At 39.8% G+C, this 24413-nt stretch overlaps 2 protein-coding genes across 20 annotated transcripts in view; one reads left to right on the top strand and one right to left on the bottom strand.

The window, feature by feature from the left end:
• LOC125771665 (inositol 1,4,5-trisphosphate receptor) overlaps positions 1-8872 on the top strand; it is a 35859-nt gene extending 26987 nt beyond the window's left edge. For all 13 annotated transcript variants that reach the window (XM_049442507.1, XM_049442504.1, XM_049442501.1 and 10 more), the window contains 5 exons: positions 25-729; positions 1175-3794; positions 3874-4211; positions 4275-5207; positions 5285-8872. In XM_049442507.1, coding sequence (XP_049298464.1) covers positions 25-729; positions 1175-3794; positions 3874-4211; positions 4275-5207; positions 5285-5371 — 4683 coding nt within the window. In that variant the 3' untranslated portion in view covers positions 5372-8872. The remainder of the gene's footprint in view (positions 1-24; positions 730-1174; positions 3795-3873; positions 4212-4274; positions 5208-5284) is intronic.
• Positions 8873-10242: 1370 nt separating this feature from the next.
• The window catches only part of LOC125771682 (rho-related BTB domain-containing protein 2), a 40179-nt gene continuing 26008 nt past the window's right edge, over positions 10243-24413 (bottom strand). For 2 of the 7 annotated variants that reach the window (XM_049442579.1, XM_049442580.1), the window contains 13 exons: positions 16997-17100; positions 16503-16908; positions 16240-16421; positions 15942-16094; positions 15748-15865; positions 15528-15665; positions 14643-14666; positions 13318-13431; positions 13068-13238; positions 12765-13007; positions 12414-12678; positions 11530-11740; positions 10243-11454 (listed from right to left, as the gene is read on the bottom strand). In XM_049442579.1, the coding sequence (XP_049298536.1) occupies positions 11553-11740; positions 12414-12678; positions 12765-13007; positions 13068-13238; positions 13318-13431; positions 14643-14666; positions 15528-15665; positions 15748-15865; positions 15942-16094; positions 16240-16421; positions 16503-16908; positions 16997-17100 (2106 nt within the window). In that variant the 3' untranslated portion in view covers positions 10243-11454; positions 11530-11552. Of the gene's footprint in view, positions 11455-11529; positions 11741-12413; positions 12679-12764; positions 13008-13067; positions 13239-13317; positions 13432-14642; positions 14667-15527; positions 15666-15747; positions 15866-15941; positions 16095-16239; positions 16422-16502; positions 16929-16996; positions 17101-17161; positions 17213-24413 lie in introns of those variants that run through there. The other 5 variants (XM_049442585.1, XM_049442581.1, XM_049442586.1 and 2 more) reach the window with 5 other exon arrangements.

Raw genomic sequence — 24413 nt, 5'->3', positions numbered from 1 at the left:
TAACACCCATTCTCTATTTCACAGATTCTCGAAGCGGAAACGGTGTGTGCCATCTTCAAGGATAATCTAAACCTCTGCAACGAGGTGAGCGATAAGGTGGTGCAACACTTTGTGCACTGTATCGAAATACATGGCCGTCACGTGGAGTACCTGAAGTTCCTGCAGACGATCATCAAGGCGGAAAATCAGTTCATCCGCAAGTGTCAGGATATGGTAATGCAGGAGCTCGTCAATGCCGGCGAGGAGGTGCTCGTTTTCTACAACGATAAAGGTTCATTTAACTACTTCGTTGAGCTGATGCGATCGTACAGTGCGGGTACGCTTGTCGACTCGAGCCCGCTCATGTACCATATCGAGCTGGTTAAACTACTTGCCTGCTGTACGATGGGAAAGAACGTGTACACGGAGATTAAATGTAACAGTTTGCTAGCGCTGGATGATATCGTTGCGATGATATCACACCCGGACTGTATACCAGAGGTTAAGGTCGCGTACGTGGACTTCCTCTGTCACTGTTACATCGACACGGAGGTTGAGGTGAAGGAGATCTATTCCTCTAACCATATGTGGTGTCTGTTCGAGATGTCGTTCCTGATCGACATTAACAATGTGGTAAAGGGTGGTTCGTTCACCAATCGGCAGCTGGAGAATTACGTCTGCAATGAGGTGATGAATATCCTGACGACTTTCTTCAACAGTCAGTTTTCCGACCAGAGCACAGCTTTGCAGGTTAGTACCGGTGTATGAAAGGTTGGGTTAAGTGTTCCGATAATGGAAGGTTATTATTTCCTTAAACGATTGTACGATCTTAAGAAGCAAACACTTTTGGAAGAACCACGCATGGAGGAGGAAGGATCACCCAGTGCCTGGGAACTGCAGCTGAATCGATTAATCTTAGGTCAGCGATATCAGATCAAGCGATTGTTGCGACAGAACAGCTTGAACGAAGTTCGGTTACCAATGCTGAAGAAATTGGTGCTTAGTCAGGCAAGGAAATGTGTGCTCTAGAGTTGGTGCGATCTAATGTGCGCTAGAGTTTTGCAATTGGGTAGAGCCGAGAACCGCTAGACAGATTAGCTTTATTTTCTTTTTCAAGTTCCAGCTTCTTGAAGAACGTTTTGCCTGGTTAGATATTAATTTTTTTTTCATATTCTCCATCACTTTTTCTGCACAGAAACGACAGCTTATCTTCGTGAAGATTCTCCAGAATTCCTTTAAGCTTACCCAATGCAAAGGTCTTACACCGTCGCAGCGTTTCAACGTGGAAAATTGTATACGTACCCTGTCGGAAAAAGCGAAACCGCGTGGCATTGCCATACCGATCGATCTCGAAAACCAGGTGGTGAAGATGTTCAACAAAACGGCTATGTTGTCGCGCCAAACCAGCAAATGGTTGCTGGTGACGAAGCAAACCAAGATGGAACGGTCACAATCACAAATTATGCGCATGGATCGTAGCATTATCGAGGGTTTGCAGGATATCGTTTCGCTGCTGGAAGACAAACTCAAGCCACTTGTCGAAGCTGAACAGTCCCTGCTGGTGGATATCCTCTATCGCTCGGAGTTACTGTTCCCGCTCAACACGGAATCTCGCAAAAAGTGTGAAACGGGTGATTTCATACGACATCTCATAAAGCACACGGAGAAGCTACTCGAAGAGAAGGAGGAGAAGCTTTGTGTGAAGATACTGAAAACGCTCAAAGAGATGATGACGATCGATTGTGATTATGGTGATAAGGGAGATCATCTGCGTACGATACTGTTGAAGCGTTACTTTGGACACGATTTTACGCTACAAGCACCGGTGGCAGCGCTTCCGGGTGCGGTAGGTCCGGCCGTTTTACAACCGGTCAACGTATCGGCCGTCGTCAGTAGTCCGTTGGCAAGCGTATCTCATGGTCCGGGAGCGAAGTATCTTATCCGGGCTGGACGCACACTGCACGAGGTACAAAACCATCTGGACAAGGAAGGGGCAAGCGATCTGGTGATTGAGCTCGTAATAAAATCCATCAACTCGCCGTCGATCTTCGTAGAAGCGATCGAGCTGGGAATTGCGCTGCTCGAAGGTGGTAATCCCATCATCCAGAAGGGAATGTACAACAAGTTCTTGAGCAACGATCTGAGTCAATCGTTCTTTAAGGTGTTTTTCGACAAGATGAAAGATGCTCAGCAAGAAATCAAGTCCACCGTCACGGTAAACACGTCCGATATGGCCGCGAATAAGGCGAGTGAAAGCAAGGTAGAGGGTAAAGATTTGGATAAGATTGGCCAGCGGAAGAACGTGAACAAGGTGAACGGGATTGTCATTACGGAAGATTTTAAGGAGGAGCTTCAAAATGCCGCCCTAATGACACAACAGTCGTATATCAATGCACGCAATCTAGCGGCAACCTCCGATGGTACGGGTTCGGATAATGGAGATGAAAATTCACTGATGAGCATCGGTAGTTCGGCCCTCGAAGACATACTGGCGGAGAAGCTCGAGAAGCATAAGGACAAGGACGAGAACAATAAGCTCTCGAACAAAGTGCTTGTGATGCAGCCAATTTTGCGCTTTCTCCAGCTGCTCTGTGAGAATCACAATCCTGAGCTGCAGAATTTACTGCGCAATCAGAACAACAAGACGAACTACAACCTTGTGTCGGAGACGCTTATGTTTCTGGACTGTATCTGCGGTTCGACGACCGGTGGTCTGGGGCTGCTTGGGCTTTACATCAACGAGAACAACGTGTCACTGATCAACCAGACGCTGGAAACGCTTACCGAGTACTGCCAGGGACCGTGTCACGACAATCAGAACTGTATTGCAACGCACGAATCGAACGGGCTGGACATCATTACCGCGCTTATCCTGAATGATATCAATCCGCTCGGGAAGAATCGAATGGATTTGGTGCTGGAGCTGAAGAACAATGCGTCGAAGTTGTTACTAGCGATCATGGAGTCTCGCGGTGATAGTGAGAATGCGGAACGCATCCTAGCGAACATGAATCCGAAGCAGTTGGTTGAGGTGGCGTGCCGTGCGTACCATCAGGATGAGAATATACTGATGTTGTTGAATCAGAGCGATGGTGGAAGTGGTGGCGGTAGTGGTGTTGGAGGTGGTGGTGGAACAGGTGGAAGCGGATCAAGTGATGATGGGTATGGGAGCTTGCGGCATGAGCTCGGCGATGATGGGCACGATGATGATGATGTCGGAGTGTCTCCGAAAGAAGTTGGACACAACATCTACATCTTGTGTCATCAGCTGGCCCAGCATAATAAGGAGCTTGCAGGATTGTTAAAGATCGATAGCTACAATAACAGCACGGCGGGCAATGGTGCAGCACCCAGTGTACCCACGTTCCCCGGTGCCAATCCGAGCAGTCTTGGTGGTGGGCCGCCCAGTAGTAGCAGCAGCAGTAGCGCCACGAGCAAGGCAAACAGTAAAACAAATCAAGCATTGCTGTATTATCAAACACACACGGCACAGATTGAAATTGTGCGGCATGATCGTACGCTGGAGCAGATCGTGTTTCCGATACCGGAGATTTGCGAGTACCTCACGAAGGACACGAAGGTGCGCGTGCTAAATACGGCGGAGCGTGACGATCAAGGTAGCAAGGTGGCAGATTTCTTCGATCGGCATGATGCAATGTTTAATGAAATGAAGTGGCAGAAGAAGTTGCGCGGACAGCCGGCACTGTTCTGGGTCAGCAGTTATATGTCGCTGTGGAGTAACATCCTGTTCAATTTGGCCGTGCTGATCAACTTGATTGTGGCGTTTTTCTATCCCTTTGAGAATGCACTTCCAGGTAGGGAGTTGTGGAGTTGTGCAAACTTGGTTGTTGTTGTTGAATTCTTAACATTTCCTTTTTCGTTCTTTCTCACCAGAATTAAGCTTCCATCTTTCGTCACTGATCTGGATCGTGATGTTAGTGTCGTTGGCGATCGTAATTACATTACCGCGCCAATCGGGCATCAGGACGTTCGTGGTGGCACTCATACTACGGCTCATCTTTTCCTGCGGTCCCGAACCGACACTTTGGCTGCTGGGTTGTATTACCGTGATCATGAAGGGTGTTCACATTATCAGCCTTATGGGTAACTACGGTACGCTCGAGAAGCACTTCGTGTCGATCATTACGGATGCGGAACTGCTCTATCACTTCTTCTATCTGCTCTTCTGTGTGTTCGGTGTACTGCTGCATCCATTTTTCTTCTCCATTTTGGTATGTATTTTAAATGGCTCTAATAAACTTTATTCATTTACATCCAATTCCCTTTCATTACAGCTGTTTGATGTGGTGTATCGGGAAGAAACGCTTCTCAACGTAATACGCTCCGTAACGCGAAATGGACGCTCGATCATCTTAACTGCCGTCCTTGCACTTATCCTCGTGTACATGTTCTCCATCATTGGTTATATGTTTTTCCGTGACGATTTCCTCGTGCCGGTCGATGAAGAGTACGGTGTCACTTCACCCTCCACCGAAGATACCGATTGTACTGGGGAACCGTCAACGGTCAGCCACATGGTACCGCCGGACGTTGTGGAGCAAATGGTTCAGCAAACTTGCTCCAAGCTTCCCACACCCGGTACGGACCTGGCCGATGACGGTGGTGAAATGAAGGAGCGTGGTTGCGATTCGATGATTATGTGCATCATCACAACGCTTAATCAGGGTTTAAGAAATGGTGGTGGCATCGGTGATATATTGCGCGCACCGAGCAGAAAGGAAACACTGTTCGTACCGCGCGTCGTTTACGATTTGCTGTTCTTCTTCATCGTCATCATTATTGTGCTGAATCTGATCTTCGGTGTGATCATCGATACGTTTGCCGATCTGAGAAGCGAAAAGCAGCAGAAGGAGCTAATACTGAAGAATACCTGCTTCATCTGCGGGCTGAATCGGTCCGCGTTCGATAACAAAACGGTCAGCTTTGAGGAGCACATTAAGAACGAGCATAATATGTGGCACTATCTGTACTTTATCGTGCTGGTAAAGGTGAAGGATCCGACCGAATTTACCGGGCCAGAAAGTTACGTGCACGCGATGGTAAAGGCAAACATACAGGATTGGTTCCCACGGTTGCGTGCCATGTCGCTGGCCGCCGTTGATGGGGATGGAGAGCAGATCGAGCTGCGCAGTTTGAAGAATCTGCTCGAAACGAACCACATTGCGGTGCGGGAACTGATGACGCAAATTATGGAGCTGGAGAATAAGGTTACAAAGCAAAAAAAGCTCCCTTTCTACATAAATGGTAGTAAGCTTTCTAATCCATTCTTATTTTTTACTTGTAGATGACGGAACAGCGCAAACAGCGGCAAAGGCATGCCCTGCTCAACCCAACCACGTCCACCTCGTATCAGTTCTACCCGCAGCTCTGATGCTCATCGTCCGTGGTGCTCGGTGATGATGGCCGAAGGAAACTGATGGCCTAAACAAATTGCAGCCCAACCAAGGCCTTTTGTTACGCCGCAAACACACACACACACACAATGCTGTGAGACGGAATTGTCAGGAAGCGGATGATTATTTGTGATAAGCTCAGTTTCTTACTGTGTGCTTGCTTTTGGTGAATGTGTTTAATGCTTTTGTTTTTAAATTTTGAAAGATTTTCCCCACGCGTTAGTGAGAAGATACTTCATCCAGGCATGTGTGGTGTGAAAGTTTTTTGTTACTTTGGTACATAATTAATGTTCTGTTAATATTTACTCGATGCTCAATTGTAGGAGAAATGAATCGTGTTTTGATCAAAAATGGAATTTTTCCTTTTGTCTTTTTGGGACGTTTCACCGTAATAGTCGCCATGCGTCTGTCGAGTCTCCCATAAAGCCTAACGATGTCGGATGTAAATTAAGCTGCATGTTATTTATGGAATAGTTTAAAAAGCAGATCTAAAAGCACCTAACGTAAATAGTAAACTCGTTCACTAATATAATTATGGAGTATGGATTAAAAAGAAGAAAAAAACAAACAAACACACAAAAAACGCTTGCAAGGCATGCATTTTCTTCACGTGTATGTATGTTAACGAAAATCGTTTCCAATTTTAAAACGGTGTTGTGTTTTTGTTTTGCATCTAATTAGCATTTTAATGTTTGTGATCTGTCGCATATGCACATTCTTTAGCTCATTCCTAAAACGACGCAGCGTTTTCAAATCAACTAACCGTGACTTTCGGGGGCTGAATCTCTTTTAACGTATGTATCTCTATCTATCTATACCACCCACCCTGGTAACCAACAGTAGACTGACTTTTTGTACTTTGCCAATTTTTCCCCTATTCGGAGAGCTTCTAAAGTATCGAACTCCATTTCAACCGTTAACAACTGAACTCGAAACCCACTTTCTTCGACAATAATTGTGATTGTGAGTGTCTGCTAGCTGTTAATAGTTTAATCTAATCTCGTTCGAAACATGCTGCCTAGTTTGTGTTTAATGGCAAACAAAAGAAAACTAACAAAAAAAGGAAAATGATCGTAACCGCCTAAACCACTTTGTTGTGATTGTTTGAAAGTGTAAGCCTATTTAATGTTAAGACTAGGTGTCAACTTTATACGCTCGTTTAATCTAGGTATAGGAATAATGTAACCTGAAAGCCTTTTAAAGCAATTTACACGTATAGAACACTACCTAAAGTAGCACAGCACACCGGCGCAACGGAAAGCAACGAATAATTGTTGTCCTGTTTTTTTTGTTTATTCTTCCTTTCAATCACAAGCCTAGCGTATAAAATGTATTTACAAATACATCGCACACCACTAACTTTAATGCACTTGTTGTTAGTTTCTTTTCTACTGTGCTACAATTTATATGTTGTTTTCTCCAATTTGCACTCTCGGTGTAACTTAGTCGTTCCTTCACCGTCCGGTTACATAGCTCCTTTTTTGTTGTAGTGTAAAAAAAAAGATTTACGCTGTGTTTGCATTAAATCGTTAAATACAAACGAGAAAAGCATTGCAAAAGCACTGATTGATGATTCATTCTTCCTGCAAAGCGTATACTAGTGAGAAGCAAACAAAGCTAGTGTTATTGTCATCTTTACATTGTTAGTTTAGTCAATACTGCTGCGCTGTAGGTATATCCTGGAGTACATTTAAGAGAGCACGATTATTTAGAGAAGATGAAAAAAAAACATAAAAGAATTAATTAACTAATAAACACAGCCCTAAAAAATAATGTTGCCACGTGATAAAGAAAATGAGCGTAATCAAACCGTAGCCGAACAGTTAATAACGGGATTTGATGAGTGAAAATAATGATTCATACCAGTGAATGTATGCAAGGGGAGATATGGGTCAGGAATTTTAACAATTCAATCATAAAAACATTAATAATGTTTGCTGAAGTAAACTATATTAATAATATTTTTTTTTTGCTAAAATTTACAAAATTCTTTGAAGTTACTAGTTTACTAATTTTGTACATTTTTTATATAGAGGATAATTAAAAATAATTTAATGTTTTGTTATAAAACATTTGGATTAAATTCATTTCTTTCCACTTTCTTGGCACGTATCTCCCCTTGAGTAAAAATGATATAAAATCCATAATAAAAAAAATGAAAAATCTACTTAGAAAAGGGACGGACGGTAGCAAAATAGATATGAAAATTAGTCTACAGAGGTATAAAAGAATCTATTCAACAAATTTTACTTCTCTAAACACGGTTTATTGTAATGGAACAGAATGGACAAAAAGAAAAACTCGTTTCAAATATGTTTACTATCTTATAGTTAGTACGTAAGTGGAAAGAAAGAGACACCAGGAACCTTAGAGAGATCTATGCAAGTATTTTTCGGATGTAGTAAATAAGACAAATAATTAATATTACATCAACACGTAAGGAGGAAGAAGCAAAATTGTTTCCTGTTGTGTGTATCACCCTTTATCGCGTTTGCATCGCGCTTCTTGGTCATTACAATTACAATTACAGAGCGGCCACGATGATGGCTTTGAGAAGGATGGGGAATGGTTCCTTGCTGGAGAGGCGGATGGCCGTGAGACACGGAGAGAATCGTTATGTTTTGCATTTCAAAAAATTAAAACAGCCCCGATTGGTGCTGCTACGTGCTGTTTGCAATGACGATTCTCTCGCGCAAGATAATTTCTGCTGGTTCTATTTACAAATTTACGCAGGTTGGCTATATAAGAGGTCGTTTGGAAATGCCACAATGTTTCTGTTTTTTTTTCTTACGCACTATCGTACCGATCATGCTAGGGCGCAGTGAATTAATCACAATACGGTTGTTGGGCTTGTTGTCCTACCATTCTAAACTTGGCTCAGCTTAAACAAACTAGCGTTCAACTCTACTAACAACCCCTTTTTTTCGCTATTGTACAGCTTAGTACGTGCTGCTAGTAGAGCGATATTTATATGCCCTTTTTCCTACTTCTGTTGTAAGTTCACGACAGCCGACAATTGTATATGTGCAGTTAATTTACTGCAATTGCAAGTTCTCTCGTTCACACTTTTATTTGTTCACTCGATCGCACAAACAGTTAATTTCCCTTTTGGCCTCTTTTTTTATGTAGTATGCTTTCCTTGCTACTTATCACGATTTGTTGTAAGCAACTTTTAATCGTCTCATTTATATTTTACTCCCGGTTAGGCTTCACTTATGACTTTTAGCCATTGGGCAGATATTTACGGTACCGGGAGTGTTGGAAGGAATTGTCTACAGAGCAAGAACTTTTCTTTCCCTTCGTTTTTGTTGCACACTTTTTCTTCGAAACAGTGACTGCGGCGATAAGAAAAAGCGGAACTAGTAAAACTCGCGACCACAATGATTTCATACAGTGCATAACGTAACTGTAGGTGTCACTTAAACAAATGTTTTCAACAAAATTTGAAGACATATCGAAAGGTTCATAAGCAGAATTTTTGCAAATGCTCAAAAAAAAGAAAACTGATAAAATTTATTTTTAATTTTCCTCAAATAATACGTTTCATTTGAAATTCTTCAATTGGAATCGTTCTTTGATGTCACTCAACCGTTCAGATGTACCAGACTTTACTGTTGGGCACGCAAAGCTACATTTTCCATCGCCAGAGCATATGAACCGGGTTTTGTGAAGTTTAAGTGTGCAATACTTAGTCCTAAAATTCGGCAAGCGATAGCTTGGTAATGTTAGCGATGAATACTTATTCTGCCTCACCAATGAGGTTTCAAACTATTATTTTTTTCCCCGTATTTTTCAGGCGCTTTCTTCTCGGATCGCTTTTCGTGTAGTTGGAAACACCGTATATCACCGAAATAGTGTTTTAAAAAATCCAATTCTTATTAGACAAGACGCTCAAAAGCTCCAGTTTCGGTCTACACTTTTTTCTGTTACTAAATTTCGATTGTAACGTTAATTTACTTCGCTTCAAAAAACTTGACAATCCTATCGTTTACATCCTACGATTGAGGAATGTGTGTATGTGCTGATCTGCTCGAGTAGGGTTGCTATGTTGTAAATTAACTTGCTTATTATAATTTACGCATTTCCTAACCCACAGACACACAGATACAAACATGCAAGGGGACAAACGTCTACTCATGTGCTACTACGATTCATACTACCACCGTACTAGCCTGTTGCTTGTTGTTTTTAGTGTTGTTTTTTTATAGTTTTCTTTATAAAAAATGAGGCAGTTTCCACGTTTCCATACCGTTTTTGCTTGGCTGTTGTTTTTTATCCCATTTCACTCACATCTTAATTTGCCACGTTCCAAACTCACTACACTTATGAGGCTTCCGTTTCTGTTCTGCCAAGGTTTCACCTTCCATCTACTTATTCTACACTAAAAGCAACAACACTGTAGCGGCACGTTTTTAGCCCATGTAGGTATGGGTTTTAGCACATTTAATGTAATGTCGTACAGCGCCTACAATTGACACATCCTAGATGGTCCATTTACACTTAGAAATCGATCGAAAGCCAGCTTACAATCGTCTACGGACACGTTACGAAGCGATCTGATCGCTACCTTTTTTTGCCATTGTTTAAGCTACATTTCACACTCTGTCAGTAGTAGAACCAGCTGCTCTGACCGGAAGGAAATCGGTTACCGTGTAGGTGTGTTTGTGTAGTGCATATAATTGATTGGCATTCCAATTAGAAAAAAGCTGTTTTAAAAGACTAAGGAAAAACCAAAACAAAAAATTAGAATAAAAATAATAATTTATTGAACAAATTAACTTATGTTCGGAAAAAATACGTATAAATAATATCTTATTTTCATGCACTCATACATATAAAGCACGCACTGTTTCAAATTAGGCGACTTTTATTGCAAGACTTTCCAGTATTCGCATCTGCGCCTGAGAAAATAAGTATTAAAAGTGTATATTCTGTTTACACATTGTTGTTGTTTTTTTTTTGTATATAGCATTAACCTACTTACATGTAAAAATAATCGTAAAAAAGAACGATAATTGTTTGCTTTTTAGAACAAATTGCATCAAAATAATGTTCACACAGACACAAACCGGTTGTGGGTTTGTGACGAAACAAGTTACAAGTTTTGGTATTACCGTGAGTGAAATAATTCAAGAATGAATATTTCCGTTAGTAAATTACGAGAAACAAACTAAATGTGAGTTTTTTCTATATACGATTTTTGTTGTTCGTTTGGCTGTTTTGTTTACGTACGTTGCAGTGTTTTTTTTGTTATAAGAGACGTTTTTTATATGTATTCACCTCCCTACTAATGCCATTGTGGAATGCATTGCTCGAATCGATATAAAATGCAAATATAAACTATTTTGTGTTATGCGAAAAAAAAAACAAATAGAAATAGAAAATAATATATTTTCTACACGTTTCGATATACTTCCATATCGCACGGTACATAATAATGCTGTGTGTTTTACTTCGCTATCGGCACCACAGTAAAAGCGTCCAAATGCTTAGCACAAATTGATAAATACACATCCGATTTTAAAAGGCCCTACATTTTAGGGCCCCTTTCCGGGCGCATCCTTGATTACAGAATGTATCCGGTATCAAATGTGTGTCTCCTGAGAGGTGTACCAGTCACAGTGTGGAGCCACAAATGAGCTCCCCAGCTGCGACGAGTTACAGTGTATGTGAGAACTTAAGTTTAACATTTACTAAACTTGCTCCAACCCGTTGTTCTCGACGGACCCGTGTTTGTATGATTGCTGGGAGAAGGGATGTTTTAAGGGAATATTAATGTTAAGACAAAACAAGACCAGAAAGGCTCATATCGCAACGGCTTATCGGCCTATTCGAATTTCGGGTTACGTGATGCATTAGTTTTGAAAGGGTTTAATAATGCAAACGAACAATCTCTCCCAATTGTGATGAATTCTAATCGGCTAACCTTCGTCAATAGCCGTCTAACGGTGGCTACCGTTGCAGCAAATATTATGTGTAGATCTGGAAGATGATCAGGATGCTAAGGATCGTGCAGATGAAGCAGATAAGCACCGGCAGGATGACGATGAAGCGGAGCGATCTAAAACCAAGAACAATCAGCACAATTATAGAAAAATACCCTCATAAGGGTGACTTTGCATGTGTACCAGCTTACCTCCACGGGCCGTCGGCTGGATGTCAAAGATCACCGGCATCGTGTTCCGGATCGAGCTGGTTGACCGAGTTGGCGTTTGATTGGAAGAGGCTGGTACTAACTGCATCCTGCTGATCATTCCCGGCAGTGGCCGACCCTTTACCGGATGCATGAATTGCCGATTTTGCCGTAGCTGCCGATCGTTTCGATTTTCCTAATAGCCAGAAAAACACTGTTCCCAGTAGAACAATTCGAACCCATTTTCCAGTGGATGGTTGTGCCGGATGAAGGCGGAATGTGGTGTGGCGCATGTGTTATGTACAGGATTCGCATGGGATGATGATGAGCGATGAATGAATCAAATGTACAACAATCGTATCGTTTGCGAATGTACAAAGAAAATGATGAAAATGAAATTAAAGCACAAGTAGACACAAAAAACATAATGAAAATGATTGAAATCAGTGAGTAAAAGAAAGAAAAAAATATGGAGAGAGGAAAATAAATGAAAGGGACGAAAAGAAAAAAAAAGAAAACAAATTAGGAATAACGACTAGCTAACGTGCGATGTATAAATAATAAATCTAATAACTTATAGTAGCAAGCAATAATATGTATAGTTTGATTCTGTTTTTATATGATTTAGTACTTTAAATAAATATGACAAAGGATCGCTTTTATATGATTATGTACTTTAAAAAAATATGGAAAAGGATCGTTTAAAGCGTTGAAGATTACTTTAATGTTTTCGTTAAAGCAAATTTAAAAATTGTGCTTTTGCTTAAACATGCTTAAATTTTGATTTTTGTTCTAAAAAAAACGCACATTTATCAGGCAACTCTAATGATGCATGAATGTAGTGTAGCTCTCTACCGTTCTATTGAAAATTGTCCCACGACACCTACCTCCCGAAAAGCACAGACAACCCTTATCGTCTGCGGTACAGTCTTTTTTGCCATTGTTCAGCTCGCGGTTCATCTCGTTCATGCAGCGCTGATAGTAGTCGTAGTCCTTCAGATACCATACCGGTGGCCAACGATGTTCCCGCAGATAGTCCTGATTGTCCGGATGAAGACTTTTCAGGCTGCGGGGTGACAGCCGACAGATGCTGTTGTAGTTCACGCACAAATACGACATGCACCATTCCGCTAGCTGGTGTGCGTTGTGCAGCTAAAACACGACACGAAAATATACATTTAGATAAGCTACACTCTTGTACAAAAATATATACCTAAATAAAATAAAAACAAAATTACCTTCACCGGTTCCAGTAGCCGCAGACAGTGTTCGACCGCTTCGCTCGTTTCATTCTGTGACATGCGAAGCAAATCTTCGATCACACGGCACTCGACCAAGTTAAGCAACCGGGGCAAACACAACCGATTGGCCAGCTCGAGCAGGTTGAGACATTTGTCCGCCGAGATGGGCGGTATTTCGTCGGTGTACAGATAGCACAGCAGCTTGTGGAAGGTGTACTCCGTTACACCGGGAAGTACGATCTGTAGGAAGAGATGATAGATTGAGTTTAAGCGACCTACATACCGCAAACAAAAACCTACCAAATTGGCATGCGCCTCGCGGAAATCGCCGTTTAGCATCGCCTTCATAACATCACAGCGCGCGACCAGCATGGCACGATGTGCCTTCATATGGCCATCGTCCAGCTCGAACGTGATATCACCGAAGATACCATTCTGAACACAATATTTCTCCAAATTTTGCTTCATACACTGCAACGAAAATATAAAGCGATTTTTGGTTCAGTTGATAAGCGAATAAAGGTATTAATTTGTGCCAATTTGTAACTACCGTCGAATAGTGTTGAATCGTTTCATCGTTCATGAAGCTTTGGTTTGCCTGCGTGTTGGATAGCAGCACCATCAACTGGGGTAGTTCCAGAAATTCTGCCGCTTGTCGTATTTCCTGCAAAAATGTAATGTTAAACAAGGAAGAAAACAGATTAGTTTACGCTCTTTCATCAAAGCTTCAACATGTTATCATAAGCTAAGGTAACGGCTACGGAAAAAGTCCTAGAATAGGGAAAAAGATTAAAATTAATAAGTGAAACTAGATTGTAAACTAACGAAAAAGAGAGATTGCTTGTAATAAAGTTAGAACAAAAGCTCTTCTTTACACAGCAAGACTTTAATAGAAAGAGAACATGTAAAGGTGCATTAGAAGGGATATTGGATCTATAATTTAATTCGTGGCGTTTAACCATTCTGTTCCTGCTTAAACTTTATCGAAAATATATTTACTATAAAACTATGTTACAAATAAAAAAACCTGTTACACCATGTTGAGGTTACCCACTTGAAAAAAGCGCGTCTGAAGATGGTGGGACCAACTAGGAGGTTAGCGACTATGAGCTGTTACGAAATGTTGGCAATATTTAAAAGATTTATCAAATCGAAAGCGGAAATCAACCACATTGCAGTCTACCGTATGCTATCACACAAATGATAATGTGTTTCATTCTATTCTGATAGAAAAATAACATCACAATAATATAAATTTTATGTAAATGGAATTTTTTGGTGTTTAATTATTAATCTCAAAGCAACCACTTTATAAAATGCCACGAATTAAATTAGAGTCTAATGTACTAAGAGTATAAAAAGCTATAGTAGATAAATCACTAGTCATATAAAAGTGATTAGCTGTAGTCCTGTACTTGTTCATATTAAAGCGAAACGTTTGTCGTTTGAATCATTTATCATTCGGGGTAGAAAACAGAACAAAAAACAATAAGCAAATATTGGAAAAGACAAACAAAATTTTGCAAGCAAACTTAAAAACATCCTCTTTATTGTTTGTTAAAAGGAATTGAATATTCACTGCATTGCCTCTTCCATATGCAACACAAACCCATTCACAGCGAAAACACAACAAAACATTACAACTGGTTAAAGGTATTATTTGGAACAAAATAAAAACAAACACTCAAATTAACTTCGGTAACGCTGACCTACACTACAACTTGCTGCGCATTAGAACAGCGGGCACTCATCCAAAAACAAAACAAAACCACCTTTAACGAAAACATGACATTCTAGTAACGCATTGTTCTATTGTTGTTTTATGTTTGTTCGTGTGGTTTTTTTGTCTGTGTGTGTTTTTTTTGTTGCATTTACCAGTATTAATCCTATCGACGCAGTCTGCATCGTTGACGAGCAGCGGCAAGGTGAAGATATTTCGTTGGCGAAAAGTGAAGAATATAGACAGAAGAAAATTTACAACATAAATTGTAGGAAACCAAGATCAAGGCTGATGAGAAGGGAAAACAGGGATGGAAAACGAGACAAAGGAATGTTTAACACTGCCCAAAGTTTACTAAACAAAAAACATGGACCTCGTTTTTCTGGCGATCAACAAACAATGAATGAACCATCACAGATATAAAAGATAACAAAATGTATGTCAAATGAAGTAGATGAGCGAAAAATAATATGCCACAATGAGTAAGGCCATAAAAGGGACAAGACAAGCACAACAACAAAAAACCGATGTGATACGAACAGCGAAACAAAAGAGAAACAAACTACAGCGACAAACGAAACAACAAAAATGAAAACAAAATAGATGTATACCAGATGACAAACTGCGACAGACATGCATTTTACTCCACTTACTACTTATAAAATATTAAATTATCTACAAAAAAAATCCGATTTCAACTGACTTTTCTTCTTTATGAAATAAATAACGTATAAGCGGTATAAGATGGAAAAGGAGGAAAGAGAAGATTATTAATAAAAAAAATGAAGAGAAATTGTTTTTATGATCAAAATGTGTCTGGTGCGGAAATGCAGCGGACGTACTCTCTGTGCAACTGTGGTGAATAAATAGGTGAACACGTTTTAAGATCGTTTTGCTTGTACTACTGAAAGCATTGTGTCATATTGGGTGGAAAATTGAAAATGGGATCGTTTTCGATTTTGTGCTTTCAGTTTTGTTTTGGTTACATGAATGAAAGATTTTGAAACTTAAATAGAGTGAATTGGTATTTGCAAACTCACCTGCAAATCGAGACAGTCTCGATCGATCGTGCCCGTATAGATAAACTTCAAACACTGCTGCATTGCTTGCGGTGTGATTACCTTACTAATCTGCACAACCGTCTGCGTTTGCGTGTAGCTATGTCTTCCACTGTCGATCTAAAACATAATGGGGGGAAAAGGTTTTTGAAATTTAATTCCACCTTGAACGGGTGTTTTTTGCTCATCCACCACCACTGACCTGGAACACTCTAATACTTTGAAACACGGGATGATGCAACTCCCGATAGAGATCTTTCTTCGGTTCTACCGTTGGCAATGCCTGATAGCTGGATCTTCGTTTCAGTTGCTCCCACATGCTGCTTACATACAAGAGAAAATAAAAACAGTTAGTAAGACGATATTTTCGATCGTTAAACAAATGAATGTACCTACCGATTGGGAGCCACCTTGTTCTGCTCGAGCCGTATTAGACACTCTGTATCCTCGTTAAAATCGGCCGTCGTCGATTCACCAAACGTCGAGCTTACCATACTAGACTCGCTGCTGCTTCTTGCACCAATGTCACTGATGTCCATCATTAATAACCTACGCGGCATGTGTCGAACCAGGTGCCGTTCCGAAAAATAAAGCATGGAAAAGGAAAAAAGAAAAAAGTGGCGCACAGCTTAATAGGTTTCGATGTTCGTTCGGGATGGGTAGGGCTTGGAGAGTAATTGGAATTGTTGCTAACCTATGAAATGCATTAGAACTACTAGCTAACATAAATCTATGTACGGAAAAACGGATAGTACCGACAATTAATACTAGATCTGTATAGCACTGGGAATTGAACATGTTAAGCATGTCCTTTGTATGCGTGCCGGTAATAACGGTTACTTCCGGCGGCGGAGGTTTCGGCGGTCGAAATGGGGCCTGTAACGGAAAGAGGAAAGGAGCACAATTAATAAAACTTGTCTTAAAATAAAAAAAATATCCCATCCAAAGTATCCATACCTGTAGCAGTGGCCTCTGAACACGCTTCAGATTGGTCATCCAGAAGCGATGCTCGCGGCGCGCAATTAATGCCGCCCGGATCGCATTCTCAAACACTTCGTTCACGCCAAAGTACGTGAATACGCTCGTCTCGTAGTACGCAACGCCCAGCTCCTTCGCTACTGCCCGTGCCTCATCCGGCATCACTAGATCGGATTTGCGCGCTGCACGTACGAAAGGGCTTCGTTCGCCGAAGTAGGACAGATACGTTTCATCGCGGTACATGTACCGCAGATCGTTCTTGCAGCCAACCAGTATGACGGGTGTGTCTGGACAAAACTTCCGAATCTCCGGGTACCACATGGCGCGACAGTTACGCAGTGAGACGGGATTTGCTATCGAAAAGCATAGCAACACCACGTCGGAACTGGAAAATAAATGGAAATGCTTTGAGTTAGATCATATTGCGAATGAAGAAAAGGACACAAGATTCGCTCTCCAACTGTAATACTTACCGTCCGTATGCAAACCGTCGATCCTTGTCGTGATCGCCGAATGTGTCCCAGAGGCGTAATGATACATTAACACCGTCCACAATTTCCCACGAACGTTCGAGGACCTGTAAATAGACAAGGAGAATGTAAATATTCATTCCACAGCTAGTTTTAGTTCATAACAACCGGAACACTCTGTAACCAACAGGGCGACCTATTCATCACTATTACAGATGATCATAGCTGTATCAGCAATTGAACAATCTTCACTTCTTGATCAATAAAATGACTCAACGGAATAATGTATGCGCGGAACGATCATAAAACAAGATTTATGCATTATAATGTTTCTTGAAGTGGTGTTTGCGCAGTGGAGGCGCCACAATTTGCCAACGGCGTGAAACCAGATCTTGTCACCCAGCTTCCAACTTGTAAACCATTCCCGCCACCATCTTTGTGCATCGTTTGTGTCAAGCATCATCGCTTTAGAGCCGATAGAGCAGGAAACCTACTCGAAAACTTCAAAGTGCACAATACATTTTCCAACTGCGCCATATTGCGTTACTGAAAACACGAAGCAGTAACGCTTCACCCTAGCTACAATAATAGCAATGTGCACGATCGGCACCCATTTGTATGCGGTTCCGCTGATTTAAAGTAAATAAAAACAGACCCTGCTGGAATACTAATCGTTCTCCCATGGCCCGGTTCTATCGGTGATCATCGGGTGCTGCTGGCAATTCAAGCAGCCGACTTTGGAGACACGTTTTGTTTGCGAGTTGGCTGCAATTGTACGCCATTGTGCGGTCATGCGAGCGTGACAAATCTTCTGACCCAAAAATACGGTACATACCATTGTAGTGCTAATTAGGGTATTACTCACGGTACGCTAATTTCAAGCGTTATTTGCAAGTATCAAAGAATGGGTGAAATTGGAAGTGACAAGTCGTTGTAGCATATTATAGGATTTTTTTAAATACAAATAAATGGCATTTGAATAACTGTTGTGGTTTCAAATAAATAGAACAAAACGGCAAATAAAAGAATAAATGTATATGTATTGCATACATTTAGGCGCGTACATCCATATTACAGTGGTACGCCAAAAAGAGGATTAAAATTCCAAAACATGTTGTTGAAATATTATAGAGACTTTAAAACTCGGTAGTTTTTTTCATCTCTCGAGAAAAAAAAAATACAATAAAAACAAAATAAAATAAAATAGATAAATACAATAACTAAACTAAAGAGATTGAATAAAAAAAAAAAAAAAAAAAAAAAAAAAAAAAAAAAAAAAAAAAATAAAATAAAAACCCAATAAAGTATAAAAAATAAAATAAAATAAAATAAGGTAACGGGCTGAAACCTGGAAAGCAAGAATTACCGTCCAGGTACCTGCAGCTTGAGTTGTGCGGTAACTCGGACCATTTTCCTAAGTGACGGTAGACTAAGTTAATTTTAGTCGAATTTATCACAGGATTTAATATTTTCCTCTCTTTTGTTATGTTTTACGGATTTAAATCCTTTTGTATCCTTATTTGTTATTATTTATATTTTTTTGTCTAGTTCAGTTAGGCGGATGAATTTTAATACTTTTTTCTGAGCGGTTAGATCTGAAGAAAGTATCGTATCAATATTATCATCTAGATCACATATTTTTCTTTCGGCATTATATGCTAAACATTCCGTTAGGATATGTCGAACTGTGATTTGTACACCACAATTGGGACATGTCGGTGGAGGTTCTTTGTTTAGTCGATAGCTATGGGTCAGTCTAGTGTGGCCAATTCGCAACCTAGTTAGTAGTCTCTGGCTACTATGACATGGGTGATCTTCCCAGGGAAGTATTGATAATTTGTTTGTTCTTAACAAATTGTCCAATTCGTTTTGCCAAGATTTTTGCCATGATTTGGATAACAGAAGTTTGCATGATTTGGTAGCATCTTTTTTTGATATCGGGTGATGGTTTATATTGCTGGACCTTCGGCCTTCATTTGCTAGTCTGTCGGCTACCTCATTACCAGGTATACCAACATGACTAGGAATCCAGCAGAAGGATATATTATTGAGTTTAGAGGATAGATCTATTGCTTGTATGTGTGGATCTCTTGTACATCCGTATTCTAACGCTGTTAGAACACTGGCGCTGTCGGAGAAAATTACGTTTGGGGTGTTTTCTTCTGTATCTTCTTCAATAGCTAAACCCACAGCAATTGCTTCGGCTGAAAACACAGAGGTGTTATCTGGAAGCTTGATGGCACAGTTTGATTTTAAAGAATGAATTCCGCAACCAGCTGATTGATTGTGGATAGATCCGTCTGTATAAATTTTATAATGGTTTTGATAGTGTTTATGTATGTGATCGCAGAATGATTGAAAAAAGTGTTTTGTGTTGAGCCGTGATAGGTTACGCATAGTCCAGTCGATTTTTGGTAATGGTTGATTCCAAGGACGGCCGACTGTGCTGGGAAGTTTAAGGATTCTTGGAAGGGGTATGCCTGTTAAATTGTAGAAATCTGTATTAGCCCGTTGTACAAGGGGAACTGAATGGAGATTTTTTTCTATGCAGCGAAGTGCTGAATTAACTAAGTGTTGGGTTATTCGGTAGGCGAAAGGAAGTTGTCCACTTTCACATAGCAGTGAATTTATGGGACTCGTAATAAATGCTCCTGAGGAGTACCTCAAGGCTGTGTGATATGCAGGAGCAAGAAGTTTATTGAACCTATCTTTTTCAAGTGAAAGAATTTCAGTTCCATATAAGATTTTAGGTAACATCCAACAGTTAAGTAATCGGAGGAGAATCGACCGAGAGGCTCTTATACTACCACCTCCTAGTATTTTGAATAAATTCATGCTATATTTTGTAATTTTTTTTATGTTTTTGAAATGAGGATGGAATGAAAGGTTAGAATCAAATGTGATACCTAAAATTTTTGCTTGTCTGGTTTTTGGAATTGTTGAGTTATTGTAGGAAATGGGTATGGATTTGAATGATTTGTTCTTTTGTTTAACTGTATTAATATGAAGGATTTTGCATTTCTCTGGAGAAACTTGAAACCCTGTTAAGCTGCACCACTGTTTTATTCTATTTATCCCTAGTTGTAGTTGGTTGATGGATAATGAATTTGTGGATGCCGAAGATATAAGAACAATATCATCTGCATATATGAGAGGTGTAATGTTGGAAGGAATGAATTGGAATAATGATTGAATGCTGATTATAAAAAGGGTGGGAGATAGTATGGCACCCTGTGGAACTCCGTTTTCTAACGTATGCTGTTGTGATAGACATGATCCGATAATGACGGAAAATGTACGGTTCAGTAAGAAATTGGCAATAAATCCCGGTAAATTACCTCGAAAATCCCAGTTGTAAAGTTGTTTCAGTATTGCATGGCGCCATGTGATATCATAGGCTTTCGCAAGGTCCAAAATTGCAAGGTTAGAGTGCCAGTTCTTTTTGTTGGCATTTGACAGTAATTCCTCAAGTTTTGCAAAATAAGTTTCTGAACCATAACCTTTACGAAAGGCATGTTGGCTAGTGTGGAGTAGTTTTCTTTTCTCTAACTCATGGCATAATCTTCTGTTTACCATCCTCTCTAAGATTTTTGCTATACAATTTATCAACGATATCGGTCTAAAACTATCAACATCGTGTGGATTTCTGTTGTTTTTGGGAATTGGGATGGTGAAGCTATTTTTCCAATGATTGGGAATTTTTCCGGATTTCCAAATATTATTGTAAATTTCTAAAAGGTAGTTCAAAGCGCATATTGGTAAGTGTTGTAGCAAAGGGTAACCGATTCCGTCCGGTCCAGCTGATTTACCACGACATTTCTTAAGAGCGAACTGGAGTTCTTCAATAGAGAATGGATTGTTGTATTCTATGTTACAGGGTGTGACGAAAGATGGTGTTTTAGATTCCGATTTAGTTTTATATTTTAGGAAACTATCAGGGTAGCTATTGTTTGAGGAGATGGAACTGAAGTGTGTCGCGAAAGCATCGGCTATTTCAACAGGATTTGTTATAGGGTTTCGAGGATTTAAAATTGGGATAGTTGGTTTAGAGCCTTTCCCTCCTAGTTGTTTAACTCTTCTCCACAGTTCTTTTGATGAAATAGATGGATTCATTTCATTAACAAACTTTTCCCATGTTTGTTCCTTAGCTTGTTTGATCATGTTTTTAGCGATTTGGTTTGCTTCTTTAAATTTGGCCAAGAAAACATTTGCATTATAAGCAATGTTGCCAGTTCTGCGGTGTTTCGTTAGTTGACGGAGACATTTCCTTCTATTTTTTATTGCTAGAGCAACTTCTTTGTTCCACCAGGGTGCGAACTTTTTTGGCGGAATACCATTAGTTTTGGGAATGCTACTTTGAGCTGCTTCATGTATCAGCTCAATTAATCTAGTTTCGTTAACTGATATAGCATTCCATGGAATATTTTCAAGAAATTTATAGTATTCAACCCAGTTTGCTTCCTCATACTTCCATCTGGGTCTGTTAGAAAGTTGTAAATTATTGATTGGGATTTCATTTATTTGGACTATTATTGGAAAGTGATCACTACCATGCAGATCTTTAACGGAGAAACTAGAGAATTTTGCTGCTATTGCGGATGATATAATGCAATGGTCTATTGTTGAGCTATTTCCAGTACTTGGATCTATACGTGTAGGAAAATTATGCGTTAATGTGAGAGCTTGGTTCAGCGTTAAAATATTTTCTATATCTGTGCCACGTGAAGTGGTGATGAGACTTCCCCACTCTTTATGTTGGGCATTAAAGTCCCCTATTATTAAAATAGGAGATGGTATTTGAAAAAATATTTTCTGAAATTCGGAACTTATGTCGCAACTAGAATTAGGAGAAACATATGTGCATACTATGTGTATATTAAACGGGGTTGTTATATGTATACAAAGTGTGGGGATGTCGGTATTAATAGGCATCTGTTTAAAAGGTAATTTTTTTTTAATTCCTATAGTGATGCTATGATGTGTAATCGAGGATTTTTTTGAAAGCCAAGTATAATTATTAAGCGGAGAGTGCGTCAGGAATCTATCAGAGATGTAGGATTCTTGTAGTGTAACAATTTCCGGTTGATATTTGAAAACTAGAAGTTTGAGTTCGTCGATATTTTTGTTGAAGCTACGGATATTCCAATTCAAGATAAAATTTCTCATTGGATTTGTAACTCTGTTGTTGACGTTGTCATTGACATTGCTTTTTCTTACTGGATCCACGACGAAAGGTAAAAAGACATATTTTGTCGCAATCTTATTGGAATATTTGAGTATTGTGTGAGGTATCTAACTGTTTTTTTGCTTTTTCTTGGTTTTCTTTGTAGTGGTTAATTCTTCTTGTGTCTCTTCACTAGAGGAGCGTTGATGTTTCGGATTTGTAGTTGTATTGGTGTTGTCTGGGAGATTGTTATTTGTGATGGTGGTGTTGTCTGAAATAGTGTTACTTGTGTCAGTTATTGCAGTGCCCGAGGAGTTTACTTCAATATTTGTATCACTCTTTTTGGCGGTTAGTTGTGTGATTGTAAGTGTGAGATATGCTATTTCTGCTTGTAATTTGTTCACTGACTGTGAGAGTTGTTCTATTATCTTGTCTTTTGGATCAGGAATCTGAGCTGTGTTTAGCCTTTGTTGAACAACGCTAGCTACTGTTTCCACGTTATGTTTTTGATGGGATTGCAGAATAGTGCGTGCTTCGCGGAAAGAACAGTTGTGATCTATTTTTATTTTGATCAAATCAGTCTCCCTTTGGTAGAACGGACATTTCAGGTCAAAAGCGTTGTGCGGGTTTTTGCAGTTTAAGCAACTGATCGGGTTGGAGCAATTTTCATGGAAATCTCCTCCACAGTTCGAGCAAGCCTGATTCTTTTTGCAAAACTTTTTGGTGTGACCGAACATTAGGCAATTATTGCAACGCATAGGGCGAGGGTAGTAGATACGCGTCTTAACACGTTCCATGCCAATGTAGATGTATTCCGGTACCCTGACAGCTTGCATCGTAACTACGTACGAGTTTGTTTGTATTTGTTGTCCATTTGATTGCTTCTTGAACCGGTAAACGTCTGTTACATTATCTTCTTCCAGATATTTTTTTATTTCCTCAGTGGACATTTCTGAGATTGAACTGCATGTGAAGACAAATTTAACAGAGTTGAAGCTCGGGTGGGGTTCAATGATTATCTTTTCACCGGTCACAAGCGTATTCACTTTCTGTAGCTCAGAGAATGATTTTTCGGATCGCGTTTCTAGAATGTAGTTGTGAAGATCAACCGCATGCCCGCTTTCCACTTTTCCGTTTGCCCTCTTGATTGTCTCACTGTAGATCCACGGATTTTTGGGTAGCGGTTTGCCCTCCAAGGACCGTAGGATCAGATATCTCTTTTCCCCGTACTCATTGTTTTTATCCATATATGATGGAAGAGTCCTATCTCTTTTCTCCCTCCCGCCGAGCGGGGGGAAACCAGCATTTGCTGGTGCCCCCTGCATTTTTTAGTTCCTGTTAAAACAGGCTGTGCACTACTCTATACGTTTCTTGTGTTCTCTTTAGTGTTGGTGTCTGCACCACAAAACAGTTCGATCCCGATCGCACAAACACACTTGAACTAATGTCCTCACACAGAAACACCGAATTCCAAAACTGAGTGTCACACTTTAGGACGGAAAGACAACCACTCGCGTTGACGTCTCACCAGCAACTGGATTCCAAAACATGTGGATCAAATAATCCAAAATTTGTAGTTTTTAATGGTTCCACCAAGCTTGTTGCGTATTATTATGATAATTATATTAAATGCACATTGAATTTCAAATGTGATGACTGATGATTATAAGTTAATTAATCACTACTGTCAACCAGCTTGTTTTAATGGTAAACATACCGAAGCTCGGGTGGCCTCTATCGCTACTAATAATACAGTACATCTAACCAACCATTCAATCAAAGATGCCGTCCTATAGGTGGTCTCTGATCGATTTGATCAAACAATAAACAAGTTGATTTGTTGAAGAAGTGTTGTGCATAATAAGTAGTTTTTATTTTCCTTTCATAATCTTTTTCCAAAAATATATAAAATTACTTAGGATCACTTTAAAAGATATTAATAAGTTGTAGGTTCAATTCGTACTCAGATCGAGGGGCAAACAAATTTCAAATTACCCTTGTTAATAATGATCATTTGTTTAAATACTTTCAACTTTATACGGAATCAATTTTTTTCATATGCACAATGTTCATGACACACCCTCATAGTAAGAACAAAAATATGCCACGTTGTGATCATTTCCAGCAACTTCAAAACTATGTTTCTTTCTTTAAAAAAAGGGGACATAAATGCAGCAATACAGTAACGATAAAACTCCTTATCACCAAGCGACTAAGAATAGGAAAACAATATGTAATCCTTTAAAACGGAAAACA

Source organism: Anopheles funestus, chromosome 3RL (assembly GCF_943734845.2).
Source record: "Anopheles funestus chromosome 3RL, idAnoFuneDA-416_04, whole genome shotgun sequence".
Lineage (NCBI taxonomy): Eukaryota > Metazoa > Arthropoda > Insecta > Diptera > Culicidae > Anopheles > Anopheles funestus.
This window is presented reverse-complemented; position numbering and strand designations above follow the sequence as displayed.